Source organism: Rousettus aegyptiacus, unplaced genomic scaffold (genome assembly GCF_014176215.1).
Source record: "Rousettus aegyptiacus isolate mRouAeg1 unplaced genomic scaffold, mRouAeg1.p scaffold_m13_p_13, whole genome shotgun sequence".
In the NCBI taxonomy this organism is placed as follows: domain Eukaryota; kingdom Metazoa; phylum Chordata; class Mammalia; order Chiroptera; family Pteropodidae; genus Rousettus; species Rousettus aegyptiacus.
The window spans coordinates 16,675,449-16,689,472 of record NW_023416288.1 but is presented as its reverse complement, the minus strand read 5'-3'; the positions used below and the strand labels follow the sequence as shown (position 1 = coordinate 16,689,472).

The 14,024-nt window shown below is 31.6% G+C and overlaps 1 protein-coding gene across 8 annotated transcripts in view; it reads right to left on the bottom strand.

Annotated features, from left to right (window-relative positions):
- AKAP9 (A-kinase anchoring protein 9) overlaps positions 1-14,024 on the bottom strand; it is a 143,426-nt gene that overhangs the window by 25,674 nt on the left and 103,728 nt on the right. For 5 of the 8 annotated variants that reach the window (XM_036230333.1, XM_036230335.1, XM_036230336.1 and 2 more), the window contains 9 exons: positions 13,683-13,721; positions 12,139-12,371; positions 11,077-11,196; positions 8,938-9,114; positions 8,191-8,295; positions 3,838-3,990; positions 3,300-3,479; positions 1,611-2,681; positions 10-150 (listed from right to left, as the gene is read on the bottom strand). In XM_036230333.1, coding sequence (XP_036086226.1) covers positions 10-150; positions 1,611-2,681; positions 3,300-3,479; positions 3,838-3,990; positions 8,191-8,295; positions 8,938-9,114; positions 11,077-11,196; positions 12,139-12,371; positions 13,683-13,721 — 2,219 coding nt within the window. The remainder of the gene's footprint in view (positions 1-9; positions 151-1,610; positions 2,682-3,299; positions 3,480-3,837; positions 3,991-8,190; positions 8,296-8,937; positions 9,115-11,076; positions 11,197-12,138; positions 12,372-13,682; positions 13,722-14,024) is intronic. The other 3 variants (XM_016161301.2, XM_036230338.1, XM_036230337.1) reach the window with 2 other exon arrangements.

Below are 14,024 nucleotides of genomic sequence, written 5' to 3'. Positions count from 1 at the left end.
TTATTTTACCAAAAGTTCCTCTTGGAGTTTTTCTGCCTTTTCTTTATAACTGGCAAGTTCTTCTTTGGTAGCTGCTGATTCAGCTCTAAGAGCCTCAAGTTGAACAAAAAATCCACTTTCTTCCTGGTTATGGATTAGTTCAGTAGTTGTCTAAATAATAGTGGAAAAACATAAAAAAAAACATCACTTTTTTTTTGAAGGAATAAGCATTTTTTTAAATTTAAAATGTGTTAATATAAAATACTAATTTCTTCTTGGGACCTATTACAGACTATATATTACATAAAATTTTCTGACAAACTTCCTATAATATTTTTAATTTACACCGAGAGAATATAGCACCTTTCATCCAAAGAACTGAACATTAACATTTAAAAAACAATTATATTTAAAAATCTGGATTCTTGCTGTTAAATCTCTTCAACTCCAGATACACAATTGTCTGGAGGCTGAAGGAAAGCAATTTTATTTCTCACAATGAAAGGCTCAGAAAGAGTTTAGATTTGCTTTCAAAATACAAGTATCTTCCACTTAAAAAAATATACCAAGTTGAAGGAATGTATAAATTCTAATGAAGCTTTTTCACGAATGACTGCCTATAAAATAAAGGCGTTTAAATGATCCATGTTCTTTCAGCAAACAGAGAAACTTTCAGAGCCATTATTTTATATTCTTGAGACAGTAAGAAAAGAATGATTTTCTGGGAATCAAAGGTAAATCATGTCATTAGTATATATCCTAAAGATTTATAATTATTAATAAAAATATTTGTTACTATTCAGAAAACTTTCCATTTATGACACTTTCCTCAAAAGATACCAGGTGTCACTAAAATATTTCTTAGTAGTTTTATATATATGAAAAGTACCACTACTATTTTAATATTACTTATAGTAATTTAGTTCCAGTAAGCTAGGAGGAAAAAGCCTAGTAAATGGCAAAATGGCAAGAATTACTGTCCTATTTATAGAATTCTGATATATCAGTTAATCTGGTGCTCAGATAAGAATGGGCATCTACTATCCAAAATTATAAATATGTAAAGTGAGAATGTGAAAAGGTCCTTTCATATCGGTCCTACTGCTAAGAAATAACTGCAATTTCAGATCTTTATATAAGTAGACTTACAAAGGCTAAATGCAATTTTTTCCTAGGAAAGGATGAAATTCATATTTAGGCATAAAATCTGCAAACACTAATGACATCGCTTACACATTAATTCAGTATAACACTAATATATTTTTATATTTTCCATTATCTAAAGGGATGATCACATAAATATGTATTAGAAGGAAAAGGATAAAACCTACACAAGTTCCAGGAGGCATCTGCTAAACTTAATATTTCTAAGTTTCTTCTAGTTGCTATATTTAATACCTATGCTAGTCAAATAATGTGATTTGAAGACCACAAAATGTGATTTGTATCCATTATTCTAGTGATAATATGACTGTAATACAATAGTAATATTTTTATAAAAACTCTTTATATACAATTGCTAGGTGTACAAGAACACCATCTCTAATTTAGTAAATTAGCAAAGAGCTTAAGCAACAAAGGAAAAGAAGAGTTTCGGAGGGTATTTAAGTGAAAAAAAAAATCAAACTAACCTTGGGAACTTCAAAATCTCCTTGAGGGCTTCTTTTTCTTTCTTTGCTGCCCTGTTTTTTCTCACTGTCCTTCAGTAACTTCTGTAGTTCTAGTAGCTTCTTTTCTTTTTCCACAGCATTTTTTTCTGCGATTTCTACTTGTTCTTTTTCTAAAATCAAATTGGTCTGCATTTCAACCATCTGGCTTTCTAATTCTGATATTCTCAACATTAATGCTGACACATCTGACTCCATCTTGTTTTCTGTTAGTTGATTTAAATTCTGTGTATTTGTTCTTTCAGGCTCTGATGAACTGGCTTGTCTGCCTTGACAGAGTTTTGTATATTCCTTAACTGCTTCAAGTTGGACCTGACTCACAAGAGCAGCAGCAACATTTTCCTCAAGTATATTCTGTAAGTTCGCAATCTTATTTTTAAACATTTCTGCTTCTGCCTGGGCTAGCTCTTGAATGTCATTTATTTGTTTATAACACTGGGTAAGTTCTAAGTTCTTTGCACTCACAGCGCTCTCAAGTTGTAGCACCTTTGTTTCCAAACTATTGATGGAAACTCTTTCTTCAAAAGAGCTGAGGTAAGTCGGATTTTCTAGGGGTTTAAGAGCATCCTCAGTATGTACCATTTCTAGTTCAGGTTTATTTTTGCTAAGATCGTCTACAGCCATGTTAACATTTTTCTCTGGTACACTTTGGATTTTTCCCACATTTTCCTGTTCTCTCTTTAAGCTGAATAATTCCTGTGTTAGCTGGTTCATTTTAAAATTGGTTTCTCTAAGTATATTTTTTGTAAAGGCCATTTCTTCATTAGTAGTTTCTACTTGTTGCTCCAAAGCCAGTTTTTCTGCTATTACCATATCCAATTGATGTTTTAAACTATCTGCTTCTTCTGGGAGAGAATTAGCATCCACTGATGTCTTCTGTTCAATATTTGCCAATTCATGTTGAAGTTTTTCAATCACTTCATTGAGCTGCTCGATTTCTTCTTCCTTATTTTTCTTCACACGTTCTTGATCACTGATCAAACGTTCTATTTGGGTTTCAAGACTCCTTATCAGTTCATTTTTTTCTTCGATAACCTATTAGTCAATGAAGAAAAGAGTAACATATATAATAAATATGTATTTATGTTTTGAGAATTATATTTTATTTTAGGGTAGGATCTTCAAGTGTTTATCACACAAAATAATATATCCCTTGGACATAACTAAGTTAACTTTAATATATTACATATATAACTGTCTCCCATTATATCAAACAAGAACCTAATTTTTTGAACTTCAAAAAATTTTCTTAAATATAAAATGATCTCCACTTTTAGTAGCTGATTTCCCATAAGTAAAATAGTCAATATCAATACATTCTAATTGGATCAAGTATTGAAATAAAAAGTCTATAGCAAATGACACACAAATGTCATTATCTTATTTAACTCATACTAAACAGAATTTTTATAGGTTTGGTTAGAATGATAATGAAATCTAAGTCACCAGAGACTCCCTGTAAAACATAAAAAATCTTTGACATTAGGAGGGGACAAAAATATACATAGCTTGTTAAATTAAAATTAATGGATAAAAGGGAATTAAGGTTTATTTGGCTTTTAAATTCAAAGAGAAACTGAAAAATGACCATTTGCCCTTTAAAAGTCTAGCTTAAATTAACTTCATGTTAACAATTAATTTAAATTAGTGTACCTTGTTATCTGTTGTACTTTTAAGTTGATGCTGAAATTTTGTAACTTGTTCATTCAATCGGTCAATTTCTACCTCTTTTTCCTGCATTATTTGAGCAAATTTCCCAAATAGCACATGTTGGTCCTGAGTAGAGATACCATCAGATTCCTTTGTAGCAAATCCTAGTTTTTCCATTTCATCCTAGAAACAAAAATAACCATCTCAGCTGGATAGATTTACACGTGGTTTTTAAACTTTCTTTCAAGTTACTCTTACAAAAGATATAGTGTCCAAAATGTAAAAATGAAAAAAATCAGATATCATAGTTATTATAAATCAATAATTCTTAAAATATTTTGATAAACTCAAAATTTTTCATTCATGATGCATTTAAATGTTTATGTTGGCTTAAGATAAGTTCCATGCAAATCCATTTGCAGCTAATATTCCTCTGTTAAGTACTATTTAGCAGCTGGGTTTAGCAAATGCTTAATACTAAGGCTTGCACAATACAAAAACTATGAATCACTAACAGGCAAGGTTTTTCTTAACTAATTACCTTAAATAATTTGTTTTCTTGTTCAAGTTCCTGTAGGCGGGTAGTAGATTCCTTTTTCTGTATTTCTAATTGCATATGTAGTTGCTGAACTTCTTCAATCTTATTTTCCAATTCTTCTCTGAACTGCTCTAATTGTTCTTCTAAGTTCGTGATCTTTCAAACCAAAATCATCAAAAGGAAAGAAACTGTTCATACAAATGTTTGTTAAGAGAGAATGAAGAGTGCTGTATTAGCACTATAAAGTGTGTATGCTTAAAACAGGTGAGACGTCGAAGAAAGGAATAGGGTTTCTCTAAGTCAGGTGTAACTGTGTGGTTTCTAAACATTTTCAAACTGAAAATGCTCAAAGCAAAGAGGAGACCTTCAGAGGAGCAATGTCCTGTCTGAAATATCCTCTGATAAAGGAGAAAGCCTACAAGAGTCATGGGAGGAAAGGAAAAAGTCTACATTTAAAAACTTCTTTTATATCTTATTTTTTATCTGATAAAATTCTGATAAAAGAATTATCAAAGATAATGACAAAAGAAAGAATTAAAACTGTTATTTTTGCCACCAAGTGAGACTAACTCAATTTAGTCCATATTAATACCCAACAAAAGATTTGGCTGCCAGGTGCCTTGTTTAAGGAGAAGGAAGTAGAAGTGGAGGTCTGACATACAGAAACTCAAAGCCTAAGTTAGTTATTAATACCATTTTAGGAGAAAATTAGCTCCAATATGTAGGACAATAGACATATAGCTCATTTCTGAGGACAGGTTACCATTAATGATAAAGCAACTGCTCTTTGCTAGTTATATAGAAACTGGAACAAATGATGAACATTAAGAGTTAATTATTGTTATATTTAAAAAATTGGGTTTGATTGAAAACAGAAACTTTTAGCTCATTGCTTTGTAGCTACTTATAAATATTTAATGTATGGATGTGCAATTGTGTATTTTCCTGATGATCAAATTGTTGCATTAAAAAACCTAAGATTTTAGGAGCAGCATTTAGTGGCAGCTGGCTTAGAGAGCAGTTTATATAAATCATTTACTGCCTTAGAACTTGAAAGGGGGCATATACTGATTACATACAGACACATAATCACAATCATATCTTAGCAGTGGCAAGGTTAAGATCTTCAAAATCATTTAGCCTAATATATCCCTAACAGAAATAGTACTGATACTAGTAATAGTCATCATTTATAGATAGTGTATTAAGCACTACTTAAAGTGTTTACATGTATTATTTTTTTAAAACCCTGTAACAAACTTATGAGATCTTTACTAGGTTTATCCTTATTTCAGAGATGAGGAAGGGAGTCACTGGAAGAAGTGTACCTAGTCCTGAAGTCAGCTTTTGAACCTGGGTAATCTATCTCTGGAGTCTTATATTCTTAACTATCATTTATTGTGCTTCTAATAACTAATGTCTAAGACATTTAAATTATTTTCTGTACACTGGCATTAAACTCAGTAGACACACCTTAAAATATACTTAGTAGTTGTGCATATATAATCATCAGGTTAGTTTGCTGAAAATGGTGATAATTATATCTTCTTCGAAGTTACCTAATGTAATAGTATTTATACCTATTATTATCTTTTAGATCTACTTGTGATGACAAGGTATTATCTCAACACATACATAGATATTTAAGTTCAAAATTGCTGCCCCACCTCACATGGTATTTATTTTCTTTTTGATACAATAGTTTAAGGTCAAATATTTAGCTCTGTGATCTAAAGCCTTACTATTTAAAGTGTGGTCCTTGGACCAGCAGAATTGGCATTACATTGGAACATGCTAGATAGATGGATTCTCAAGTCCCACCCTAGACCCAGGAAATCAGAATTTTCATTTTAACAAGATCTCGAAGGGATCCATTAAAGTTTGAGAAGCCCTGGTCTAAAGCACTAACATTCTGTCATAAATAGCTGAACTTGAGGCATCATAGCAGAGACTCCAATTCTCAAAAAGGACAGTGTAGGGAATTCTTTCCTTTTATTCAGACAGACTCCAGTTTCTGTCCCAGGCTGTCTTACTACTGAGTCTATAACAACTTCAAACCAGAATGTTATTAAGGTTTGAAAATAGAATGGTAGTTATTTGTTTTAATTTTGTTTAATTTAGCTACCAAATGCTATCTAGACTGTTTAGATTACTTTAATTTGCACCTACGTGTTTTCTTTTTAAGTCTTTTGTGTCCTTCAAAAGTGTGTATGCCTCCTCAGTAGATTTCTTGAAGTCTGATGCTAGTTTTACCTGGACAGTGGTGGTCTACACACGGTAAGAGCTCAATAAATGCTGAATGACAGTCTTTAATACTTCTACCAACAAGACAAAACACGCCCTCATGCTATGGCAGTACAGCATCACAGAGCTCCAGAATCAGAGAAATCAATTGGAGGAATTCTTGGTCAACCACTTACTGTGTTACCACAAGTGAGTTATTTAACCTCTCTTAAGACTTGGTTTACTCATTTATAAAACGGAGATAACAATAGAGCCTATCCTCAGAGAGAGGATAAGGATTAATACCATAAAGCATTTAAACACTTAGCAATTTCTAGCACAGACTTAAACAAAGTTAACTATTATTATTTGTTAGTGCCATCTGTAAGTCAGATATTAAGCTAGATTACCTACACTATCTGTATAAAGAGCTAAAACCTATTGAAGGCATCTTTTTCTTAAAGAAATTCTTCCTTCTATTTCTTGACATCATTCCCCTTCTCTTTCATCTTGAAATTCCTATCTTTTAAAGTTTTCTTCCCTTTCAATTCATTCTGCATTTCCAAGCATTATAATAAACTTAAAAAAAATTTTACACAAATTAGGCTATCAGAGTAGTAGAAGGTATTTCAAATACAATGATACATATAGACATATTTATACTCCATCAGCTAACTGAAAATATTTGCCTAGTGCAGGAGAGAATGCTTAAATTACTTTCATTAAAAGATGTATGTTTTAATTCTATATTCTTGTCTTTCAGTCTCGTTGAAACTATGATTAGGTCTGACACAGTACTTGTCACTGTTTTTAAAAACTAGTAGACCAGGGCCAGCTGTCAGTTTAATTCTTTATTCACTCATTCAACATGTCTGGCTCTGTCTCAGACGTGAGTGTTGGTTCTCTAAGGTCTCTTGCAGTTTTAAGGAACTATGATTCTGAGTAAAAGGTAGACAGTTACTGGGGATTTACTTCAAGAAATTCAAGTGTTAGTAATAGTATCTAAAATTCAAAAGATTATAAAAATATAAAATTAGTAAACTTAATCAACAATCCATAATCAACTATCGTTGCTTTGGGGTCCAGTTTTGAAGGTCCATTTTTTTTAGGGAGCAGACAATTTGACTATTTAAAGTAAATCTTTAAATGTTTAATCCTTTTTAAAACAAACATATAAACAAAAGTGTTCCTGCCTCTCACAGAAAAGTCACACAAAATAAAAAAACATGTTTTTATTTAAACATTAGTTAGTATTATGTTAGTGAGAAAATAATCCTTCTCATGGGAATGATCATTTCTATTAGTTATTTATAGATTTTTTTTCTCCTCCAAACTACAGGTTCTCTGAGCTGTAGTCCTAGCTGATGTCTAAGTCATTCTTGTATTTTTTCAAAGTTCTCACTAACATTTATAGACAGGCTAACTTCAACAAATATTTGTTGTTAAAATATATTAAATGTCCTGAGAAAACTATATGAAGAGATAAAAATCTAATTTAAAAAATTTAAACATTTTAAATGATGTATCACTACACAGTGTAGATGATCATTTGTCTTTGAAAAATTAATAGTAGATAAGGATTATTTAATTAAAAATTGGAAAGTAGTGTTTTAAAAGTGGATTTTTTTTTTAAGGGGAATAGAAAAACATAGAACTTTATATAATTACTTTATTATTAATCTTTTGTTTTCTGAACATGTTTAGTATATTGTAAAACGGCACTATAATGTCCTACGGCAATACAACTTAAAAAAAAGAACCCACAATAAAGTAGCAATAATAATTCAAAGCCCACAGTAAAGTCAGCTGAAAAAGAGATGCCACTTTTAGCCTGAACACTACTATCCCTCTCTACTTTCCTCTTCATTCAATTCATGTCTACCAAACTGGCCTAAAAATGTCTTGCTGTATCAAGGCCTTTACACTTGTCCCCTCTACCTGGATCACTCCTCCTCACACCAACTATCTGTTCAAATGTTTACCTGTCATCAAGGTCAACTTAGGTAATGAACTAAGAAACAGTCTAAACTTTGTTTTAGACCACAAACTCCACTCTGTTCAAATGATATTTCCAAGGTGACTTATGTGATATAATTCAAACCATATTTTATCCATTAAAAATAAACTCCTTACCTCTTTTTCCTTTCTGTCTATAGCATCTCGTTCAGCCTGTAATTGTACTTCTAAGGACAGTTCTGCTTTAGCTTCTAGAGCTCCAAACTGTTTTCGGTCCTCTACCTTTAAATATATAAGAATTTTTTCAAAATTTCAGACATTAAATCTTGATTATCCTTTTTAATTGGAGAAGTAGCAATTCAATTTCTCTTAATTAGAATAATCTACATTAGTGAATAATCAAAAAGTTACAGATATTCAGTTTTGAATGCATTTTATAGAAATTCAAACAGGAAAGTTTGACACTCTTAAAATTCATTCCTCAGATAAAACAAAGGCTATTCCCTCATCTGCCCTATTCCTAAACTTCCTTATTCTGCCCTCCTTCTATTTATGTTTGCTTTTTGCAAAAATTACAATGGGAATAGATTTCATTACTTCTTAGTCTGGGGTAAAGGATCAGGCTAAACTGGTGTCCAAGCTTTTTCACTTGGCTATTATTTTAGAATTACAACTTTGTTGATGGTTAAAAGTATAATTAATATTTTTGGCATAACTAATTTTCCTTTCTCAGGACTAAGGTACACAAAGAACATTTGGGGATAAGAATATATCGTAATGGTTATGATGTCAATGAAGATGTATACATTATATAATATCAACAAAAAGTCAATAGCAATTTATTTAAAAGAACTGATGTTCGTGTTACTAAGAGTAATCTGATGAAAACATCTGCTAAAAATCAACCCAAAGAAAACAGCACACCTTTTGAAAAGTGTCTGTGCTAATGAGTAAGGCTTGCTCCAGTTCCCTTACTCTGAACTCCAGTTTCTCAATTTCTTCATTCCGTTCTTGTACATCCCTCTGAAGCTGCTCTTTGGAGAGTAAAAGCTCACTGCACTTGTCTGTTTTTTCTTTCAGATGGTTTGTTAACTGTTCGACCTGGAAATATAATAAGCAAAATCTGTAAATTTAACCCATTTCCCCTTTGTCCTGAGAATACTTGCTAGCGGCACTTGTAGCTGCAGTGTTTACCCCAAGGTAACTTGCAAAAAAAAAGAGAGAAAAAAAAGGTAAGTCCTAATCTTACCCACAGAGTTTGCCATGAAATAGCTCGCTTTTATTATTATTTTCATATCGCTATAGTATATCGATATTCTCTGGAAACAAATGACATCATTCTATTTATGTATTCTGTGTTTAGGAGTGGCATTTCCATTTATAAAATATAGTAATTCTTGATCCCTAAGAATGCCAAATCCTAGAAAACTCAGCATTCTAAAATGTGATGGAAACATCATTCTCGAGTAGTTAGTTGTTAGCCGAAGATTCATTTGATGAATCCGGTTTACGTACACATTTCTGTTACATTAGGGTTAGAGGCAAGTTCTGCTTAGAAAGACTCCAAGAATAGTTCTTATATTTTATTTTCACATTGAAAACCAGTCAGATTTACTTCAGCCTCAAAAAGTGTGTTTATATAAAATTAAATTAACACTGGCAGAAAGCTGTATTTTTTTTTTTCTAAACGGAAAATGGGTTAAAAAATTTCAACAAGCTAATAACACATCTATCCTCATTTTAAAAGTATTTTTAGATGCTATGCTAATTTTATTTTTGATAAGAATAGCAACTATTGTCTCCAACCACGGTTACATTTTCTGAGTTGATAAAACTAAACAGCACTAGGTAGGAGAAATGATATTGCTTTCTCCAGCCCTTCAAAAAAGTTCTTTAAGACTAAGACTTTTTCCAGCTAGAAGGAAAAAATAACTTTTAAATGTTGAATTACAATCTCTAAAAACATAACCAAACTAAAAACTAATAAAGATAAGTTTACACAGTACCAGCTTATACTCGTATGTGAGATAAAATTATGTAAAAAATCTTTCATGAATTCTATTTTTCTTTCCACAAGTGGTTATAATCAATATAAAACAATAGAATGGTTCTAAATACCAAAAGGATGAAAAGGGATGAGGTAGCTTTAATATAATCACTTGAAATACTTTTCAGCCTATACAATCCATCAGCTCAGAATAAAGATGAGAATGTGGGGTGGCGAGAGGGATCCGTGTACCTTGAAAATTTCCCTAAGTGATTCTGAGATGCAGGTCCATTCAAGTAAATGGATCTGTGATGGAAGGATACAGGAAGATTTAACAAGATAGCTTTGAAATTAGTTCTGATTAAGCGGAAAGAGAAAGCTTACTAAAAAAAAAAAAAATGTGATAATAAGAAAAAAAGGAATTCTACCCTAGTTCAGTGAGATACTTGGAGGAAATTATCTAAAAATGATACTTACTCCTCAAAACATTAAAAGAAATGAAAGCTTACCTAAAATTACATGTTCGAGATGATAGCAATAGAGCTACTGAGAGGAAACTTTAACAATAATGGGTAGACTAAGATTTGGAGGAAGGTCAAAAGAAAACACAAAAAAACAGGCACAGCAAAATGGCACAATATACTATTACAGTCAAGATTTTTTTTATCTTGAGGAAATTAGAAGTAAACTGCATAGATTAGTGTTAACAGAGTAGCGGATAAAAACCCCACAGAGACAGAGAGGTTAGAAACTTCACTGGAGTGGACTGAGAAGAGAATAGGAGATGGGGACATAAAGAGTGAACACAGACAGCTCTTGATCAGTTTTGCTGGGAATGGGAACAGAAAACACAGTAGAGAAGTTTGTTTAAATGGGCAATACTAGAAGATAAATGCAGGTGAGAATGATTCTAAATTTTAATATAAATAAGTTTTAGGGTTTTAAGAACTTTCTCATGTTGAATATTTAGTTTTTGGATTTTGAAGATTTACATAAAATAATAATAATTCCTTTGAAGCTTTTACAACATGCATCTTATTTTGTATACAGTATACAAATTATTGTCAGGGTCTTACCTCTCTAGTTTGGTGTTCACTGATAGGCTGGAATCGAGGTACAACTTTAAGCTGCTGTTCTAGTTTTTGTATTTCCTGTTGGAATACATCTCTCTCATGTTCTCTATCAATGGCCTGCTCCTGAAATTTAATAATAACAACAGTATCTGAAGAAACTATTTATTGAAGCTATTATTTCCTTTACAACCTGTTAGTTGTAGGTATAGTTTTACTTGAAAACAAACAACAAAATATCCCGAACCAAAAGGTTTACAAAGACAACATTTTTTTTTTTTTTTTTTTTTTTTGTATGGTACAGAGCCTACTTGGGCTCTTTGACTAAAATTTAAACATTTAAATATTATTTGAAACACATTTTTATTCAAATAATGTTAAATACAAAATGAAATAAAAATACTATCCTTAAAATGAATGTACTTTTTTGGAGCAAAGGAGGAATTCATTCCACTGTAATTTAGTTATTACACAAAATAAATAGTATACATTGTTTACTAAATTGATTTCTTTCATCCTAATCTATGTTTTACCCCTAAAATTATAATGTGTAAGAATGATTTTCTGATCTGTGAAGAGAACATCAGGCTTACATGAAACCCCAAAGAAGAAAATCCAAGTGAAACTAGAGATGTAACATCTTTTGGGAAGAGAGTAATGACAGCACGACAACCGTTCCAGTGCCTCGTTTCGAGAGCACACTGTTACCTGTAATGTTTCTCTTTTGTGGGTGAAACAATGGTGGCCAATTAGCTCTTAAGATCCTCACCTGCTTTGGCTATTGGTTAAAGGCAATAATAAGACAAGCTTCTTCACTATGAATTTGGAAAGGCTAACTGGTAGGGCTTCTTCAGAATCTGCCTGAACTGCTTTTAATTCTGATCGCTGTACAATAACAATTACTAAAATTTTAAATTGTAATAGTACTTTTCAATTAATTGGTGGAGACACATAGAGATGAAAATGTTAGAATTCATGAGTCTCTTTGTAATTTAAAATTCACAACCTAGGATAACAGCAGGTAGCATTCCACTGAGAAAAGTCAATTCTTAAATTGAGAATACTTACATCTAAAAATTTTCTCATTTTTTCTAACTGCTTTTCCAGTGCTTGGTTTTGTTGTCTTAAATCCATTAATTCAGCAGTTTTTTCTTGTTCCAGCTCTATAAACCTACTGACTTGTTCCTCGACATCTATTTCTAGAGCTTTCACTTGTTTTTGAAGGTCATCGCGTACTTTGTCAGCTTGACATTGTACTTCTAGTTTTTCCTTCATTAGTTTTTCTGTCTCCTGTAGTAATTCTGTTTATAAAATGCAAAAATATATTCAGTTAAATCACAATGTTATTATAGTGAAATCACCCATTACTATGATCAAATTTTATTTCAAACGCATGTAAAAAAATATTCTTATGACAATGTCAAAATAACATATTCCTGTATCAGTTAGCAGCAGTAAAATTATATAAATCAACAAAAAGAAAACACCACAGCAAATGACTGCCCCCCCCAAATCCATTTTACTATGAGGAAAAGAACAGTCTAATTAAATTCAAGCATAGAAATAACTCGCCTCAGGCAAAAATCAATTCATTTTAAACACACACTTCTTATATGCATATAGAATACACATGAAGATCAAATACTGTAAATCTTTAAACAAGGCAAATAAGAGTTATAGAAAAAGAAATACAACTATAATCAGAATTTCTTGTTAGTCTTACTCCTTATTAGATCCATATTCCTGAGTTAGTCTTACATGCTCACAAGTATGTGTATCAAGGGAAAACTGACAAGAGAGGTAGTGTGGTACAGTGCGTAAGAGCTGAGACTGGGTGTGGATTCAAATCCTAGCTCTGCCACTAATCTCCTATGTGACACTCAACATGATGTCCTTCAACCTCCTTATATGTAAACCGGGAATAGTAATAGTACTGATCTCTAAGGGTTACTGTGGGAGCAAATGAGTTAATATATGTAAAGAATAGCGGCTAGGGTATAGTAAGCCCTATATAAATGCTGGCTATTAATATTAATCACATAATAATTAAGTATATATAGCAAAGTAAAACAATCCTCTAATGAAGAAAATGGAAGAAATATAGAGTTTGCCAACACTCTACTCAGGACTAGGAATCTATACAAATTAGCTTCACTTTTAAACCAATGCTGAGTTAAATGTTAATATAAAAGTTAATCAACCAGAAAATCTCTCTACTAAATTTCTTTGATTCTGTTAATACCATCATCTTATATATATCTTGATTTAGAAACAGTATTTTGAAAAAGTCATAGGCTGCAAGGATTTAATATATTTGTTAAAGAAAAAAATGTTTTAATAAACCAACATTTTCTTTAAAAAATCAAAATGGTCTTCAACTCTGTGGAGAAATAGATATGATGATGGTGACTATGAATCTTAGTTGTTAAATTCAAATATGAACATGTAGTTTTATTGTAAGAAAAGATTTTGTTACAGAGAAAAACTGTTAATTATAAAACACAACAGCAAAATTAGAGATATGTTAGTTGGTAGAAAATTCAAGGGACATCCAGTTTTTGGAGTTATAAATTTACCACCCAAAGACTGGCCATGCAATTGTATAAACACACCTGATCCAGGTGCTGCATCGACTGCAGCATCTACTAGTCCTATAAGAATAGAAAAAAACAAAACAAAAACACACATAGAACAAAAATATAATTTACGTGTCTTCTCTTTTCTAAAATAGGATAATACACACACACACATACACACACACACACACGCACACACAAAAGAATTAGAAGTAAAAGTTGAACCACTGATGATTATTATTGTTAACATTTTGAGATATACCGGTTTCTCGAATATTTTACATGTATGAAAATGGAAAAAAAAATGACACCTATACTTTCCATATTAAAAATTCCAACTCTAAACCTGTGATAATTTGAGCAACCAGAAACAACTTC